Source organism: Nelumbo nucifera, chromosome 8 (genome assembly GCF_055504915.1).
Source record: "Nelumbo nucifera cultivar China Antique chromosome 8, China Antique-T2T, whole genome shotgun sequence".
Classification (NCBI taxonomy): Eukaryota; Viridiplantae; Streptophyta; class Magnoliopsida; order Proteales; family Nelumbonaceae; genus Nelumbo; species Nelumbo nucifera.
The window spans coordinates 20,496,311-20,516,071 of record NC_142656.1 but is presented as its reverse complement, the minus strand read 5'-3'; the positions used below and the strand labels follow the sequence as shown (position 1 = coordinate 20,516,071).

Below are 19,761 nucleotides of genomic sequence, written 5' to 3'. Positions count from 1 at the left end.
TTCACAAAATTTTGCTTATTTTATTTGTAACCTCTAGAATCCTTCGAAACACTTCCTGAATTGAGACAATACTGCTCGTATGGCCATTTTCTTCAGTTTTCTAATGTCAATTTCTTATTCAAATATCAATGGATGATAAAAACCAAAATGAGAAAAACCTGCCAGCCCCATAAAACAATCAAAGCTGCATCTCTTCTTGATCAGCCGAGATTTCAGGTAGGCTTTACCATTGTGTTAGTTCCTGTTGACAAACCAATGGAGGCAAGTGTCATTTCATAGTGCTAATAGCATCCATGAGTTCAAGTGAGGGATGGAAACATATATATGATTTGACGCAAACTTTGTCTATTGTTGTTCATACTTAAAAGTGCATCACTCAGATTTTCTGAACATTCTTCCAAAAACCATTAACAAAAAATGAGGAAGGTGTAGTATTGGAGATTCACTATTAGGAGAACAAAACTTACCAATGATAGGATGTAATAATCACTTCCCCATTAACATAAATGGGTATACTATTGCTCCTGAACCTGCCCTCTTTTCCAGTTTCTCCTTGCAAGTACAAACTCAGCATGGGCAAGGAAGCATCAAACTGAAAAAATGAACCTCCGGTTAGGACAAGTACAGAAAATCAAAAGCACAGAAACAGATAACATAGTCATCTCCAAAAGAGAAAACATTAGCCAACTTGCTGGTTGATCTCACCCATCTTTAAATGAGATTACCCAAGCTAAGTTAAGTATCCTGTTGAAGTTGAAAGGAGATGAGAAATGACCCTCAACAGAAGTACAACCATGAAAAATGTTCTAAGCATTAGAAAGGCAATTTTAAGAGATGTATCAAGATACACTTAAGATATTCATGCATATATGCTAGGGAAACAAATAAATCTAAAAATACATAAAAAGCACTAAGCACAAGTCTTCATGAAAATAATAAGGTATAAACGCATAAAAAACTATAACTTAGTAGCTTATGCTAAGTGTGAACCAATGTTTTAAAATGCAGAGGCATGACGCGAGGCTTTCCACTACCTAGAGGCGTAAGGCATAATTCAGAATGTAAGAGGCATAAACCTCCTTAAGAGGAAGGAGATGAAGAGGAAGGAGGATCTCATTTTTCTTTATTTTTAATAAAAATCTTTTATATTAAGAAAAATGAAGATGCATGACACTAGCATATACTTTTAATTTCTTGGCAAGATTAAAAGCAGAAATTACCTTACAATTTACAATAAGATTAACGATTTGATTTGATTCAACCTTGTCTACAATTTATTATATGATTACAATTTTTCATACATTAGTGATTAGCATAAGTGAACATCTAATACACAATTAATTCCATCTCTTCTTATAGAATGTTTCAAGGTAACAAAAATAAGCTTTTAGATTTACATATCAATCTTATACAAGTATATGGTGAAAGAATTCAACAAAAAAAAAAAAGCAGAAACTTTTTAATAGCCAATTCCAAGTTTGGACGTGTCCCCAAGCCCCTCATTGTATCGTTTTGAGACAGTCTGTGAATGCATCAAATTCCAACTCATCATGTAAGACTGAAGAAGACAGACATGAGATAAGACACATTTCCAGCCATTTCTTCTTCATTGTAAGATATTGCAACTGGCATGATCAAACTAAACTCAGTTTGTGTTTTTGACAAATTTATTTAAAGCAAATACAACTTTAAATCCTTTATAGTTTTTGGAGGGCTGAAGAAATTTGATATCTTGATAAGTTGAACTGCTGAGTCTTTTTCTTTGCCTTTCCTTTTTTGCTGGGGGAGAGGGGTTAAGAGGGCAGAATGGTTTGTAAAACATAGTTGATTAAAAAGGATTTAAGGTTCCAAAAATTACAAAAAACAAAACAAGTTCAGGACAAATTCAGGGGAATCAAAAGGGCCCTACCATTTCAATCTTGCAAAAACAACTTGGCAACTGATAGTAGCCAAGCTAAAACAAATGGTGTTAGCTTATTCAACTATTCTAGTAGAGATGACATCCTTTGTGTTTGTTATATGAATAGGCTTTACATCAGTTTCAGGTTCTATTTTTCTTTAAAGAAGTTATTTTCTAATTTGTTACCATTTCAAGACCTATGTTTTAAAACACAGAGGTGTATACCCTTAAGCATTTCTAGCTTCTACCACCCTTAAGCATTATTAGGGTAGAAAAATGTTGCGGGCCCGGGAATAGGATCTCGTCACGGGTCGGTCCACGGGGAAAACCTCCTGTTTTCCCTTGTTCCTTCCTGCTCGTGATGAACCTATCTTGGCACCTTCGGTGATTTGTCCAAGAGATCACCAACTCTCCTAACTCACTCTTGACTGAATAATTTGATATCTCATTCAATAATGGGGTCTCCTTAAATAGGAGATTACAAGAGTCCTAATCAAAGGGAGTCTCCTTGCTGAATAGGGAGACTTCCAGTTTTATCTTGCTAAGGATAAGATAAGCTAATCCTAATCTGATAAGCTACTAACAAGATAAGATAAGCTAAGCTAATCCTAATCTGATAAGCTATTAACAAGATAAGATAAGAGATAAGAACAAGCAAAATGAGCTAATCTAATCTAGATAAGGCTGCTGTTGCCGAACTGGGTAGGATGAGCATCACTGAATCCTTGCTGCTGCTGGCGGTGGGCCCGGGGCCTGTTGCTGCCGGCGGCGATGGTACGTCTTCCCGAGGAAGGCGTCCATAACATTACTCCCCTCCTGGACTACGAGCTTGTCCTCAAGCTCGAAAGCTGGATATGTGGCTTGGAACTCTGCCAATGGGATCCATGTGGCTTCTGTTGGTGGTAGATCACACCATTCCACCAAGACTTCAAGGATTCCACGATTAAAACGAGAGCGGGTGACAGTTTTAGGCTGGGGGACCAGTTTGCCATCTTTCAAGGGTGGCAGGGAGGGAACTTGGTCCGGGGGAACACCCGTAAATGGTTTCAGCAAGGAGATGTGGAAGACATCATGAATTCGGCTAGTCTCTGGCAATTCCAGCTGGTAGGCCACACTGCCAATCCGTCGCAGAATCTTGTAGGGCCCATAGTACTTAGGGGCCAGCTTCGGGGCAGCCTTGTGGCGCAAGGAGCGCTGCCGGTAGGGCTGGAGCTTCAACCAAACAAATTGTCCTGGATCGAACGATAGTTCCCGGTGGTGCTTATCATAGTGGAGCTTCATGCGGAGCTGGGCCTGCTGTAAGCGAATGTGGGCGTCGGCGAGGAGGGCGTCGCGGTCCTGTAAGGAGTGATCGATTGCGTCCAAGCGAGTAGATCCAAGCTCGTAAGACAGCAAGCGGGGAGGATCCCTGCCGTAAACGACGCGAAAGGGAGTCATGCCGAGGGAGGAATGGTAGGTTGTGTTGTAGCAGTACTCAGCCCAAGGAAGCCATTCCAACCACCGTCGAGGTTGATCGCCTACGAAACAGCGGAGATACATCTCGATAGTGCGGTTAACCACTTCCGTCTGACCGTCGGTTTGTGGCCGGTAAGCTGATGAGTAGGCCAGGGTGGTGTCGTGTAGTCGAAATAACTCTTTCCAGAAGGCACTAGTGAAGACCGGGTCTCTATCGCTGACGATGGATTCCGGCAACCCATGTAAGCGAAAGATATGTGTAAAGAAGGCGAGGGAAACCGAAGTGGCACTGTACGGATGTGATAGAGGAATGAAGTGCGTGTATTTAGAGAAGCGGTCGACTACCACAAAGAGAACTGATTTGCCCCCTACCTTGGGAAGTCCCTCAATGAAGTCCATGGAGATGTCGGCCCAGATCTGCGATGTAGGTTTTCCCATTTGTGCTGTTGGGTGTAGGTTTTCCCATTTGTGCTGTTGGCATGTGGAGCAATTCTGGACAAAATCTCGAATAGAAGTCTTCATACCTCGCCAATGGAAATCAGTCCGGACGCGGTATAGTGTTTTTTGAATCCCCTCGTGGGTGGAGTTATGGATGCTGGTGATGATGGTGGGAATCAACGGGCAATCTGCTGGAAGATGGACTCGTCCCTTATACAGTACCAACCTGTTGTGAAGTGACCAATTGGGGTCGGCCGTGCCGGTCTGGATCTTCTGCAGTAAGAGCGACCATTCTGGGGACTGTGGTGCTGCCTTCTTAATGTCGTCAAACAGAGAGATCCGAGGTTGGGAAATGCTACATAGAACCATCACGTCTTCTTCTCGCCTAGACAAGGCATCAGCTGCGCGATTAGAGGATCCCGCCTTATATTCCACCCGGAAGTCAAACCCGAGCAATTTGCTAACCCAATGCTGCTGAGGGGAAGTGGTGAGACGCTGCTCTAACAGGTATTTGAGGCTGTAATGATCAGTTTTGACGATAAACGACCGCCCCCACAAATACGGCCTCCAGTGCTGGACGGCTCGGGCAAGGCCGATTAGTTCGCGCTCATAGGCTGGAAGCTTCGGATGCCGGTCAGCCAATCTGCGGCTGAAGAAAGCGATCGGGTGCCCTTGCTGCTGTAGTACGGCCCCAATACCCACTCCGGAAGCATCGCACTCGACTGTAAATTCGAGGGCGAAATTAGGTAATTGCAGGACAGGGGTTGAAGACAGTGCATTTCGTAGTGACAGAAAAGCTTCATCAGCTGCGTCGTCCCACCGGAAGGAGTTTCTCTTCAACAGGTTGGTTAACGGGGCTACCAACACTCCATAGTTCTGTACAAATTTGCGGTAGTAACCCGTTAAACCGAGGAACCCGCGTAAGGCCTTGGCGGATTGAGGTTTGGGCCATTCTGTTATAGCCTGAATCTTGGAACTATCAACTGTTACACCCTGCCCATGGATGATGTGGCCGAGGTAAAGAACCTGTCGCTCCCTGAAGGAGCACTTGGACCGTTTTAGGAATAAGCTGTGTTGGCATAGGAGTACGAAAACGGTCCTCAGATGGTGGACATGCTCTACCCATGATTTGCTGTAAACGAGGATATCATCAAAGAAAACTAAAACAAATTTGCGCAGATGGGGCTGGAATACCTCGTTCATTAGTGACTGAAATGTAGATGGTGCATTGGAGAGTCCGAATGGCATGACTAAAAATTCGAAGTGGCCATGGTGGGTGCGAAAAGCAGTCTACTTCACGTCACCGGGAGCCATGCGAACTTGGAAATATCCGGACTTGAGGTCCAACTTAGAGAAATACTGGGCACCATGCAACTCGTCCAGCAGTTCGTCAACAACGGGAATAGGGAACATATCTTTGATCGTCCGATCATTGAGTTCTCTATAGTCAACACAGAACCTCCACGTTCCATCCTGCTTCGCCACCAACAGAACCGGCGAAGAGAAGGGGGAGTGACTTTTGCGTATGATCCCTTGGTTCAGCATCGCTGTACATTGTTTTTCTATCTCATCCTTCTGTAAGTGAGGGCAGCGATAAGGCCTGACAACGACTGGTGCTGAACCCGCCACCAAAGGAATACGATGGTCGCAAGCTCGGGAAGGGGGAAGGCCCTTCGGTTCCTGGAACAGATCTGAAAACTCGGCGAGACGTTTTTCCATGGCTGCCGGTTCTGTCTGGAGTGCATGAACCTGCGGTGTCTTTTCTTTAACCCTGCAACCATGCCATGAAACTTGCTTGCCATTCAGATGGAAGGTCATGGTGAGTGCGCTGAAGTCCCACAAAATCGGGCCTAGGGTAATTAACCATTTGACCCCAAGAACAATATCAAACCCATCCAATGAGAGTACAAATAAATCAACAAGAATTAGTTCAGAATTGACCTGTACTGGGACGTCCTTACAAATCCCTGGACTGTGAACTTTTTCACCATTTGCGACGGCTACCTGTAGTCGCGGCCGGAGTTCCATTGGTAGTTTTAACTGCAGGGCTGCATGTTCACTTATGAAGTTGTGTGTGCTCCCTAAATCGACGAGAATGCACACCGGCTGACCTGCGATCTGTGCCTGTAACTGCATGGTCTGAGAGGTTTTAATACCGGTGATCGCATGGAGAGAGATCTCTGGTTCGAATGTGACGGGTTCCCCTTCCTCCTCCTCTTGCTCATCTATGAGAAGGCAAAAAAGCCTCTTGCATCTATGTCCTGCCGAGTAGAGGTCATCACAGTTGAAACATTGACCTCTCGCTCGGCGCTCTGCCATTTCTGCCCTGGTCAAGCGCTTGATGGGAGGAGTGACCATGTTACTGCCTGTACTTGTCACTGCTCTAGAGGTGGTGGTAGTGGGAGGCTTCATTTGCCGGCTGGTAGCAGAAGAGGGGGTCGTTGCTGCTGGTCTTGGGGGCACCCATGAGTTCGGTGGACGACCCGCATTAAAAATTCTGCGGCTGAGCTGCAGCTTGCGCTCAAATGCACGGGCTAAGTTCATGGCTATGACCAAATTTGGGGGATTCTGCATCTCGACATCCACTCGCAGGGGTTCTGCTAACCCTGCTGTGAACATATCGACTTGCTGGTCTGGTCGCACGGAGGATGCCCTCGCGAGGAGGGTTTGGAACTGTCGCTGGTATTCAGCAACTGTTCCGGTCTGTTTAAGGTTAATTAGCTCGCCCAGTGGGTTGCTGGTCAATGGGGGTCCGAACCGAAGAAGGCAATAGGATTTAAACTGGGGCCAACTGAGCCCGGGTTCTTCTTGCTCTAACCGATAAAACCAAAGCTGTGCTTCTTCTGTTAAATGAAAGGCGGCTAGGCTTACCTTGTCCTGGTCATTTGTCCGTTGATTCCGGAAGAACTGCTCGCAGCGATACAGCCAGCCTAGGGGGTCTCCGTTGCCGTTGTACGATGGGAACTCCAGCCTGCTGTACTTGGGGATGATGGTTGCTCCATGGCCGACGGACTGCTGTTCGCCGGAAGACTCTGGCAGATCTGGCCGGCGGTCGTTAGCTGTTGTTCCTCCGTCAGAGTTCCTTTCCCTGCTGGAAAGAAACATCTCCATTAGTCGTCGCAGTTCTCGCACTTCACCTTTGATCTCACGAACTTCGGAGCTGGTCTCCACGAGTTGGTGCTCGAGGTCGTGGACCCTGGAAGGTAGCTGCTCCAAATCTCCCATGACGCCTTGCTCTGATACCAAGTTGTTGCGGGCCCGGGAATAGGATCTCGTCACGGGTCGGTCCACGGGGAAAACCTCCTGTTTTCCCTTGTTCCTTCCTGCTCGTGATGAACCTATCTTGGCACCTTCGGTGATTTGTCCAAGAGATCACCAACTCTCCTAACTCACTCTTGACTGAATAATTTGATATCTCATTCAATAATGGGGTCTCCTTAAATAGGAGATTACAAGAGTCCTAATCAAAGGGAGTCTCCTTGCTGAATAGGGAGACTTCCAGTTTTATCTTGCTAAGGATAAGATAAGCTAATCCTAATCTGATAAGCTACTAACAAGATAAGATAAGCTAAGCTAATCCTAATCTGATAAGATAAGCTAATCCTAATCTGATAAGCTACTAACAAGATAAGATAAGCTAAGCTAATCCTAATCTGATAAGCTATTAACAAGATAAGATAAGAGATAAGAACAATAAGATAAGAACAAGCAAAATGAGATAATCTAATCTAGATAAGGCTGCTGTTGCCAAACTGGGTAGGATGAGCATCACTGAATCCTTGCTGCTGCTGGAGGTGGGCCCGGGGCCTGTTGCTGCCGGCGGCAATGGTACGTCTTCCCGAGGAAGGCGTCCATAACAAAAAACCTATATCATTTGACTTTTCTACATATCCTATGAAGTTTCCACTTATGGTTCTTGGGTCCAGTTTCCCCAATTATGAGTTGCATACCCTTACTTCGGCTTTACAACCCCAAATGCGTACATGATTTAGACTGCGCTTCTTTCCAACCCACAATTCAAAAGGTGTCTTAGGAACTGCTTTTGTTCAAACCCTATTCAGATGTATACTACAGTTTGAAGAGCTTCCCCTCACAAATTTTGGGGTAGAGACAAGTTGCACATCATATGCGTCACCATGTCCATAAGTGTTTTGTTTCTCCTTTCTTGACACCATTCTAATAGGAAGAACACAGCATGGTTTTTTTCCTTGTCCCCGACAACAAAGCCTTGACATCAAGATATGTTTCTTCTGCTTGCGAGAGGAGTCATGTCATGGAAAAGTACTAAGCAAAAGCTTAGAGCATCCTCCACGATGGAAGCAGAATTCATAGGATGTCATAATGCTACGGCACATGCAATTTGGTTGAAGAATTTAGTTTTTTTATCAATAACAGAAATCAATTTATTAAAAGAAATTAATTACATCATTCAAAGAAGAGGTAAAGAGGCTTAACTCTCCCAATTAGAACAGAAATGAAAATTATAATACAGCCCAAAACATTTGTTCCCTTCCCATCCCCTGTTTTGCCAATGTATCTGCAAAAGCATTTGCAGTCCTCTTCACCCACTGAAACTGAACCTCCAACCCCATGGTTAGCCACTTAGCCTCCCTCCTCTCATTTGCAAATTTCCCAAGTCTACTGTCCTTTTGTAACTAATTTAAAACCAAGCCTCTGAATGTTCAACTCCTTCATCTTCCTTAGACCTTCCATTAAAGCACATATCTCAGCTCTGAGAGAGTTGCCACTCCCAATGGGGCCTGAATACAATGCAATCACCTTCCCATTCTCATCTCTGAACACACCACCAGCACCAGAGGGTCCTGGGTTGCCTTCATTGCTGCCATCAAAATTTAGCTTTATAAATCCTGGGGCTGGTGGGGACCACAAGGGGCAGGCACCTAATGAAATAGGGGCAAAATTTGCCACTTCCTGCCATCTGTTCAGCAGCATATCTGTAGAGACATAAGCAAACATATCCAAGACTTCAACCAGTGCACCACCCTAACCATTATCACTTCAATGATACCTTCTTTGTTCCTTTCTTTATCAGAAAAGGTCATTGAGTTTCTTTCTTCCCATAGAGTCCAACATATGGCAGCCCTCACACACCTCCACATAGCCCTACCCCTTTTCTTAGGCCATCTAAAGAAAGAAGAAGCAAACAAGCTTTGTATATCTGGCAAAGGGATCCAAATAAAGTGAGAAACCAGTCCCATATATCAGAAGCAAAAGGGTAGGAAATTAGTAAATGGTATGAGCTTTCATCATTAGCCTTGTAGAGGGTGCACCAGCGTGGGAACAAGCACCAATTAGGACTTTTTCTCTGGAGTAAGTCACATGTATTACATCTTTCCAAAAAGGCTTCCCAACAAAAAGCTCCAATCCTTGGAGGGATCGGCTCGCCCCAGACTCCCTTGACTGGAAAGATTGTATGAAGTTGTCGGTTTGATGTGTCAAGGATTTAAAAAAAGAAGCACAAGAGAAAGCCCTTGAGGGTGATAAAGTCCAAATTCTACCATCCCTTTTTGAAGGATCTGTTATCAGTATAGTGATGGAAGAGAAAAGAAGAGAAGAGAGAAGAGAGAGAGCAGAAGAGAGGAGAAAAGATTGAGAGTCAAAAAACTTGCTGGCGGCGCCAGCTATTTTGTTATATATACTAGGGCGACAGCAACTAAAATAATAAAAGGGTAAAAGTACAATAGTACCCCTGCGGTACTATACTTAGGAAAATAAAAGCTTTCAACAGGATCCAAGGCCACCCCATTCAACATTTGAATGAAGTCCACAGCATTTATTTACAATTTCTGACTCCCTAAGGCCTCTTCTAAAACCCAAATCCCAATCATACCCAAAATTTGATCAGAAGGGACCAAAAAATCATACACACACTTCCCTTTGAAACGAAAAAGGGAAAATAAAGAGGGGAATTGGTCTTTTAGAGATGCATCCCCCACCCAAGGGTGTTCCTAAAATTTTACCTGATTCCCAGAGCAATGGTCATACCTGATGCAGAAAGGATGGAAGAATGGCATGAATGGACTTCCAAGGAGAGGCTAAGTTAGTCCTTGCCACGAGCCCAAAATCCCAACCATTATCTATCTGTCCATGAATACTCAAGATAACCTTAGTCCACAACCCTTTTCTTTCCTTTTCTTTATTTTTTCTTTCCCTTCCCTTTCTTTCCTTTCCTTTCCCTTTTCTATTCTTTTTTCTTTGTTTTTTTCTATCATTTTACATGGGTTGTGCATGAGGCGCATGAAGCGTACGCCTCTAGCACGCCTCATGAAAAAAGTGTACGAGGCATACGCCTTAGAGGTGTCAGCACCTCTAGCATATGCCTCAGGGCATTTTGGGGGCACCTCGCTTGGAGGCACGCCTCCAGGCATACGCCTCCCACGCCTTTTAAAACACTACTTCCAATGTAGTCATTGAGGGTCTCTCAATTAAGGACTCCCATCTGGTTGAGTCCAAATTAATAAGCCCTAAAATCTCTCAACTTTCCCTTATCTCTAACTTTAATTTAAAATTTAAATGTGAAGGATAAAGATAAGAGAGAGAGTGGGGAGTGGTTAAGCTAATGTGAGGATGTGTATGATTCTCATTGGCTAGAGTATGAGGAGATTTCTTAATGGGGGGAATCACCTACAAAGTAGGGTGGATAAGGTCCCTCCCTTTTAACAATCTTTTTTTTTTTGTGGAGAATCCCCATTCCATTCTACCACCACCAAATTTACCTTTGTATGAGAGGAGATTGTTGACAAAGGAAGACTAGAGCTCTAGCCTCTCTAGTCAAGTACTAGAGTAAGTAGAACCATTGAAAGAAAAGAAAATTTGTTGAATCGTGCAAGTCCATTAGCTTTCATTGGAAGAGCCTTCATGTACAAGAAGCAAGTTGTTGAGATTGCAAGAAGGAGGATCAATCTAGGCAGTTGGCCAACCCAAATCGGGTTATTACCATTATTTTCTTTTGCAAGTTTAAGTTGACACTCAATAACACCTCTAGCATGCACTTCAAGGTGTTTGGGGAGTGCCTCGCCCAGAGGTGCACCCAATGTTTTAAAAGCGCAAGGACCATTCTGCACTCGAGGAACAAGGTGAGGCATGCAGCTTTTTTGAAGCAAGGAGCAAAAATGCTAAAAAAATTAAAAAATGCCAAATTTTCAAAAAAAAATGCAAAATATTAAAAATATCAAACACAATACTAATTACAAATATACACTTAAATTTTAAAATAAATGTTTTAAAAATACTGATAAAAAAATAAATGTTTTAAAAACCTATTATCTCAAATTAAAATATGTAAACACAACATGTAAAACATATTTGAATGAAAATTTAAAAATAAAATCAAGCATAACATAGAAAACATATTCAAGCATGTAAACTCTTAATCTCTTTATTTTTTTCCCAATTGCATTACTTCAAACAGCTAATGTGATGTTAAACATTATGCATTCCTGATTCTATGTGTACCATGCCCCTCAAGGCAAGCCCAAACAAGTCCATATTAAAAGGCAATGAAAGTTATAAAATCATTATTTTTTATGTGAGAAATAAGAATTTCAAACCCTAACATAGACTTGTTTGGGCTCGTCTCGATGGGCATGGTACAAAGGCAGCTCATAGAATACGCTTTACATGTTATATTTATGTATTTTAATTTTAGATAAAAGGTTTTTTAAAACATTTATTTTATAATTTAAGTTTATATTTTTTATTAACATTATGTTTAATATTTTTTTTTGAATTTTTGCATTTTTTTTAATTTTTTGGCTTTTTTTAATTTTTTATTTTTATTTGTTTTTTTTATAATTTTGTGCATTGCTTAAAAAGGTGTGCACCTCCCCTTGCGCCTTGAGCCTCAGGCACAAATTGGCCCTTGCGCCTTTTTTTTTTGCGACTGGCGCTTTTAAGACATTGCATGCACCTTTTGAAAGTGTTGTGTCAAAGACCCATGCGAGGCACATATCCTAAAGTGCACCTCGTCTGTGCACCTAGGCATGTCTGAGGCGTATGCCTCCCACACCTTTTAAAGCATTGTCAAGACTATAGTTAGCTGTCTTAATGGGCCAAACTAGTTCAAACATTCTTATTATAGAGGTTTTAGAATTTTTGAAAGTTAGACATAATGATGCCACACTTCTTTCAGTTAATTATGAAACAATCAGAAGTTGTGACAGATATTAAAAAAAAACAACTAGAAATTGGTTTCACTCGGTTTCTTAAGTGAAATTGAAATTTGTAAAGCAAGATCCTAGGCCTTATTCTGAGCTTATAAATACAGTTAATGTAATTGAAATATAAGAGTTGAAAGGCATAAAAATTTGTCCTGAAGTTACCTGTGGGTAAATGTGTGATCTTGTTCTCTCTTTTCTCTCTCTCCCTCTAAAGATGCAACCTTTCTTCTCATTTCCTTCTCTATTTAAGATCTGAATTTCTTTTCTAATAATCCAAATTTTCAATTACCCTCTCCTTCCTGCCAATGTAAAGATTGTAGGAACTTTTTCCTTGTCCTTCATCGAAGTATATATCTATTACCAAAAAAATGGTGTATGTCACAAATCACAAAAGTTGTCTATCAAGTGATTAACAAGCATTCACTTCAAATGAAAAAAGAAAAAGAAGGCACCATCTAATGCTTATGACAGAAAGAACATAAGCATTAGATGGTGCCAGAAAACTTCTCTTTCACAATAAAGAACCATTCTAACTCTTCTTTCCCAACTACATAATTGTTAAACATTACTAGAGAATGATTCATGATGTGTCACAGAATGACTCTCTCGTATTGTCAATCTACCAATGATTGTGTGCAAGAGTAAAACTAAGAGCAATCAAATTTTATATGGAGTGCAAAGGCATGAAACAAATAACATCATAAAAAATCAATTATCAAAAAAAAAAAAAAACATCATAAAAAATCAAACAAGATTAGCAAATAGCAACATGAGATTGAAAAGCTAAAAAAGAAAAAAAAGGGGGGCGGTAATCCAGGAACTTGAAAACCTCGTAATTCTCCAGACTCGTAAAGAAGATGAAAAGTAGTACTATGACAAAAGGAGAATCCTCTTTTCGAGTCTGATTTAAAACATGTATAGAAAGCAAGATATTTCATAGGAACTTTAGATTGTATAGTTGCATATAATGAAGCTTATCTCTTGAACGATTCTTTCCATACTCACAAAGATACATTTAAGGAACAGAGTGAGAGCATCATTACCAAATAGTAAGTAAAACCTTGCTAAAGAAATCAAGTGGCTGTAGTAGAAGAAACCAAATAGATCCGCCTTGTAATAGAAGGTGAGGGGTATGAGGGTTTGACAAAAGATAATTTATCACCAGCGAGGAGTAGATAGATGATTCGAAGTGGCTAGGACCTAAAACCCATTTACCTATGATAGGCAAATCTGTTATCTTCGTACAAAAAAGAAAAAAAAAATCCTGGTTTTTCTGCTCAAATTTCTCTCGTAACAAGTTTTCAATCATGTCTCTCATAGCATAATAATCACTATCTTCGATCTAAGAAACCAATTACTTCCAGAATACAAAACTATACAGAATTGAGCAACGAAGCTCACCCGACCACTGAAGAAAAGTCGGAAATAGTTGAAATGATTGAACTGAAGCGATGGTTATAACATCGAAAGCACTCCATTTTCTGTAGTTTCCTCCACTTTTTTCCGCGAAGACGAGGGCTTGGAGAGCGAAAGAACGCACAAAGCTATTAAGATACCGACGAGATCAGCAATGACGTCCTTAGAAGAGGCACCGGCAGACTTCCACAACCCGATCTCGTCCCCAGCTTCTTTGGCAGCACCAGATGCAAGCGAGGCCAGGGATCCCAACCAGATGCTCCATCTTCTTAAAAACGAGTATCGAGAGAGACCGGCCAGAGCTGAGGCGATAATGGCGATAAAAAAACAGAAGAGCACATGGTAAAGCTTGTCTAGGGCAAACCAGTCGTCTCCGTTCTCCATCTTTGCAGCAGCAGAGACCTCACAGAGTTCAAAAGTTAATTACAGGACTGTATCAAAACAAGGGGATGTTTTTGCCTTTTCAAACATGTATAGTATTGTAAGAAAAATTGGAGAGTTTGATCACTGCTATGGCCTTTATGTTGATCTTTTGATTCCACTTCAAAAATCTACTCTTCATCTATCTTTTACTCTTGTGTTTATCTTCTCTCTTCATATGGAGGAACCATCATATAAGATTAGAGGTTGAAGCTCTGGCCAAATGGGCAAAGAACTTATCTTTCGCTTTTCTCAGTTCTTGGTCACTTGCTTTTCACTCTGAATCAACCCCGTTAGGCCATTGGCAACCTCTCGAGGGTCAAAACTCTCTCTATCAGATCAATAAACAAAAAGAATAGATGGAACTGGGCTATGCTGCATATCGGCAACTGAACGGAGTCGGGACTCGGGATCTGCTTTGGGTTCGCTTGTTTCAAAGCAGTAACTGGATGTTAGTATGTTACAGTGTCTCTGCTTCTGGCTGGGTGTGTGAGAAAGGGAATCAGGGAATGAAAGTAACGAGTCTGGAATAGCTGAATTTGATGGCTGTGTAATGGGCTGTCTAAGGTAGGGATGCAGATCTAATAAGACTCGATCAGAATTCGAATCCTATCGGATTTTCTGATGTGACTTATTTTTTTTAATTAATAAATTATTAAAAGAAAAAATAAAAAATACCAATTTTAATAAAAAACAAAAAATACAAATATCTTTTAATTATTTTTGTTATATACATGTTTTTATAAAAAAGATAAATAATATAATAAATTTATAAAAATACAATATAAATAATATATTTATAAATAAATAAATAACATATATAGGATAGATCATAGGATCCCAAGATCCGACTAGGGGTGATCCAAATTCAATCAAATAGGATCGGATCATGATTCGATCCATTTACATGCACCCCTAATCTAAGGCCAAACGAATTGAGTTTGAACCTAGGGAGTTCAAAACAAAAAGTGTTAATTACAAAGAGCCACATTTTCTTATTCGGGGCTGTGAATTTTATTTTGTAATAAAGACCTCCAAAGTTTTAGATTTTACGACTTTGTATTTTGACCCACTAATGGGTAGGGGTGTTCACATTAAATGTCAAACCGATCAAATCGGCCCGACCCAATCCGAGTTGGTTAGTTTTTCAAAACCACCGGTTGGTTTTGATTTGTATGAGAAAATAAATCGATAACTCAGTTTGGTTTTGATTTTCATACAAGAAAACTGAAATTGAATCGAAGTGATCATATATGTTTAGGTAATTACTAATTAGTCCCTACCCTATAAGTTAAATGATGATATATTTTATTTGTGTTTTGTTTGAAATTTGAAAAAAAAAATAGTTATTTATGATAAAAACTAAAAACACAAAATCAATACAAATATAATACAATGGTAGAATATTTAATTCAGCTTTGTATAAATTTAAATATATATATATATATACAAACAAATCAGTTTTGCATAAAAAAACTAATCGATTTAATTATATATTTTGGTTTTGCATAAAAATTAAAAAGAAATAAAGTTAAGTATAAATAGATATTTAGATATAGATATTTTAGTTTAAAACATATATATAAAAACCGATAACCAAACTCAAATCGACCTTTCATGTTTGGATCGATTTGTTTGAGGGTCTGTCAGTTTCGGTTTAATCAATAAGTAAACTAACTAGATTGGGTCAGTTGAAAAAAAAATACTCAGACCAACCCAACCCGACCCATGAACACCCCTAGTGCCAGCCTTAATTGGGATTTGGGCAAATTTCTAAATTAGGATGTGGCTAATATCCCAACCAACAACCATATTGGCGCAACTTTTGAAATGGGAAAATCTATGATGCGGGAAAGATATGGTATTGAAAGAGTTTCAATGATAAATAACACCTGATTGACTACCATGTTTAAGATTCTAATTGATTGGTCAGAAGTTTTTCATGATATTATATCTTTTTGGTATTATAGTCAAATGACTCAAACCCTTTCGAAATATAAGGTTTTGAAAGGTGAGATGTCTGACCACAGCATTGAAAGACGTAAAAAGTTATTTGTGCAACACAGAAATATATAAGGTCGGGCACTTTGTTGGATGGTTAGCAATGATCTAGAAATAAAGGTGTGGGAGGTCCCATGAATCCCAAGCATCCCCTCATTCACTCCCTCCTTTGAATAGGGATGGATTAGAGTCGAGCTGAGTTGAATATCTAATGTGTTATTCGAGCCCGATTTGTCAATACAATATGATTGCTTGAATCAAAAGCTTGTAAGTTTGAGCTCAACTGTAAGTAAAACATTTTATAAAAATAAAAAATATTTTTTATTTGACATATAAAAAATTAAAAATTATAAAAACTAGTTATGATTATATATAATACTTCTATTTTTAATTTATATATTATTTTTTACATATATAATATTTGTATATTTATTATTCATAATGTCATTGTACAATTCGAGTCTGTGTCAAGGGGGATGTTGTTTATGGGAGGGTGGTGATAAATGCATATAGAGAATTAATTTATGAATTCTGACCCGTGTACAGCCCTACTAGAAATTAGAGAGGATTTGTTCCTTAAATATGACTTTTGAGAAAGAGTCTGTTTGGATCAGGGCTCACCACTCGAATTGATTTTGTTAACTGCTCTTTGTAGAGTGGCTGCAATCTTGGTATAACCAAATAGACTCTAATGATACACTATTGTGGTAAATGAAGTGTACTGCCTGGTGTATTTGGAAGGCAAGATGCGCTTTGATTTTCGAAAATATTACACCAGAGCCATGGAGAGTTTGGATGCATGCCTTGAACATGCTTGTAGAATATCGGGACTACTGTCACAATATGGTTCTTTGATGGAGGGAATAGACACGACCACCGATTGTTAATGTTGATGGAAATTATGGCTTGTTTGGTTTGAAGGAAAAGGTAAAGTAAGGAAAGGAAAGGTAGGGAAATTTATACAAGGTTTGTAAAGATCTTCCTATCTTTTCCTTCCTTTCCCTATTTTTTCCTTCAAACCAATCGCAGACAAAGTCGAGGTAGGAATAATCATACATAACTCAAATGGAAACTTAATGGGTGCTTCTGCTAATTAAACATATTGGAGTGGCTTTAGCTTTTCTTGTGTAGTATTCAATTGGCTATACAGTGCCAAGTCTGAAGAATCAGATTCATTACAAGTTGTATATGCTCTGTCTCAGGCTTCTTGTTCAATTCCTTGGCAAATTATATCCATTATCGCCAATTGCAGGGCTCTCCTTCAACTCAAATTGTTGAATCGCACTCGACATTTAGGGAACAAAGAGATGCATGCATTGTCTCAACTGGTGATGAATCTTACAGTCCCTAAGCAATGGCAATAAATACCTCCTTATGTTCAACATGTTTTAATGGAGGGGTCCTCAATCGGAGTTTCTAGTAATTGAATTGCCTAGGGGTCGAGTTCAGATTTGAGGGTTTAGGATTAGGGTTTAAAGATTTAAGGTTTATACATAAAAATCAAGGTTTTGGAGACCATGTAAACATAGCTATTCACCATTCCACTACATAATGCTAATGCATGGCAGTTCACCATTTCACTGGTAAGTGCTACTACAAGATCACCTTTTTTTTTGTCTCACTTCAAGTTGCTATAGATATTGATCACTAGACACTATCCAAAAAAAAAAATATGTAACTTTTTTTGTCAACTAAAATTCATTTAACAACTGTAGTCGAAAGATAAACCAGGACTGAACATAGGGGTGGTCACGAGTTGAGCTTTTCATGAGTTGTTTGAGCTTAAAAAGCTTGGCTCAATTCGGTCTAAACCAAGCTTCAAGCCAAGTTTACTAATCGAGCCGAGCTTGAGCCTAATAAAGCTCAGCTCATTAGGCTCGTGAGCCTAATCGAGCTTTTACATATATGTATGTATACATACATACATACATACATATATATGCATATGCATGTGTGTGTGTACATTATAAAAATATTATATATAAAATTTTAATTTTTATATATAATATAATTAATTTTTTGTAGTTCTTAAATTTTTATATGTCAAATAAAAAATAATTTTTATTTTTATAAAACATTTAATTCATAGTCGAACTCGAACCTGATAGTCTATTAGCGAGCCGAACTCGAATAGCTAGGTATTTGGCTTGGCTCAGCTCATCTCAAACCCACCCCTAATTGAACACCAACCAAGAAGGAAGCTCCCTATACCAAAACACATCTTACTTAACAGATTTAGCAAACTAAACTAACATATGAGCCGCTTGATTCTTACTCCAATTAATATAATGATAAATAACTTTATTTCTAAATATGATTTTTGGCTTCAACAACCCTTGAATTTTGCAAAAAATAATCACTTTAGACCCTACAAATTAAAAGGGCCATTTTCACCCTCAAATTATAATGGAAAGGCCATTTAAAGTAAAACCAAATGACATTGGATACGTCATTGATAGATCCATTAGACAATGAATAAAATAATAAAAGTAAATTTATATGGCATTGCTCAAATTTGAAAAGGCCACTTTAGATGTTAAAAAATCTATTAGTTAAAAAGTAAGCATTATTCATCTTGAATTAAATTACTTGAAGGATTTTATCAAATTAGAGTCATTAAAATGTTGAAAATAACATAAATTTTTTAGAGAAAGAGACTACAGAGTGATATTCAAGGGAAACCCTAGTCCATGGAAAACAGTTGTAACAAACAACTGGATGTTCCATGTATGTTTGAGGCAAAAAAAAAATGATATTTGATTGCACTGAGCAGACCAAGCATCATAACTACCTTCCTAAAATACTTTTTAACTATTTCTTCCTAATTCAAATCACACATCACCATATGGGAGATGCATCCCATGATCATAAGGATGATATTTTTAATCAGTAACATAAACAAAGATTTTATTAAATGACAGAAAATTCTGCATGTTGGTTCTATATTAATTATTTTAGGGAAGTGAGATCTTTGACTTATTCTGTGAATACCTTGTTTAGATGAATGAGCTATTTCGGTCTTGCAAAAGATAAGGAAAAAAGGAAGTTTAGATGGAATTTCAAACCTACAATGATTTGAGAAAATTGGGCATTGGTTTTTTTTTTAATAGTACAGAAATTTGGTGAATAACTTTCAATCTAATGGCTAAAATATCAAATGGGTTCTGCAATCAAATAATCTAATGGTAAGTGTTTTATTGAAAAAAAAAATTGTAAGCACATCTGTATTGCCATCTTAGAGGTTAATCTACTAAAATTTGATAGAAAATTAAGCCATTTAATTTATATGGCTATTAGGTGCCTAGGCAAAAAATGCTATATAGGTAGGGGTGTAAATGGATCGAATTCGAATCGGATCAGGCAATATCCGAATTCGATTCGATATCCGACGGATATTAAAAATTAATATTCGAATTCGAATCTAATTAAATATTTGAATATTCGATTCAATTCGAATTCGATTAATTAATAAGTATAAAAAATAAATATTTTATTGATATAAAATATATAAATATATAAATTATATAAAATATTTTATATATTATATATAAGAATTAAATAATCTGAATTCGAATCCGATTAACTGTTCGATAAGAATAAGATATCCGAATTCGACCAATTATATATTCGAATTATTTGAATTTGATTCGATTATGTCAAATATCGAATTCGAAATCGGATTTTCGAATACCGTTGACACCCCTATATATAGGTGTTTGCACTTGCTTGTAATATAACTAATTCTCTGCTAGCATGTAATGAGCTTGTATCCCTAGAAATCACTGTGCCTGTGCAAACTAGACTTGGTAGTTGATGCTGGATAGCTATTTGATAGGGAGCATAAATTTCTAGGCTTAATTCTTGATAATGTTTTGGCTTTTAAGTGCAGCCCAAAAGAAACAGTTTTTGGGCTTCTTGATAATGTTTTGGCTGTTGTTTTTAAGTCTGAAA

The 19,761-nt window shown here is 39.0% G+C and overlaps 1 protein-coding gene across 3 annotated transcripts; it reads right to left on the bottom strand.

Moving 5' to 3' along the window:
• LOC104610699 (uncharacterized) lies at nucleotides 1-14,296 on the bottom strand. Of its 3 annotated transcripts, XR_016079452.1 has the most exons (4): nucleotides 13,375-14,296; nucleotides 12,136-12,327; nucleotides 468-592; nucleotides 1-241 (listed from the first exon to the last, which is right to left on the bottom strand). XR_016079452.1 is itself a non-coding variant. In XM_010277443.3 (3 exons), the coding sequence occupies exon 1, from the start codon at nucleotides 13,771-13,773 to the stop codon at nucleotides 13,429-13,431; it is 345 nt and encodes a 114-aa protein (XP_010275745.1). In that variant the 5' UTR covers nucleotides 13,774-13,907; the 3' UTR covers nucleotides 1-241; nucleotides 468-592; nucleotides 13,375-13,428. The 3 variants fall into 3 exon arrangements, 2 of the variants coding, with proteins under 2 accessions (XP_010275745.1, XP_088749209.1); XM_010277443.3 differs by lacking the exon at nucleotides 12,136-12,327 and having other exon boundaries at nucleotides 13,375-13,907; XM_088893083.1 differs by lacking the exons at nucleotides 1-241; nucleotides 468-592 and having other exon boundaries at nucleotides 12,187-12,327; nucleotides 13,375-13,907.
• Between the last annotated feature and the right edge of the window lie 5,465 nt (nucleotides 14,297-19,761).

What these genes read in the sequence shown, in the direction of transcription:
- LOC104610699 (XM_010277443.3), bottom strand. Translation starts at nt 13,773, where the DNA reads ATGGAGAACGGAGACGACTGGTTTGCCCTAGACAAGCTTTACCATGTG.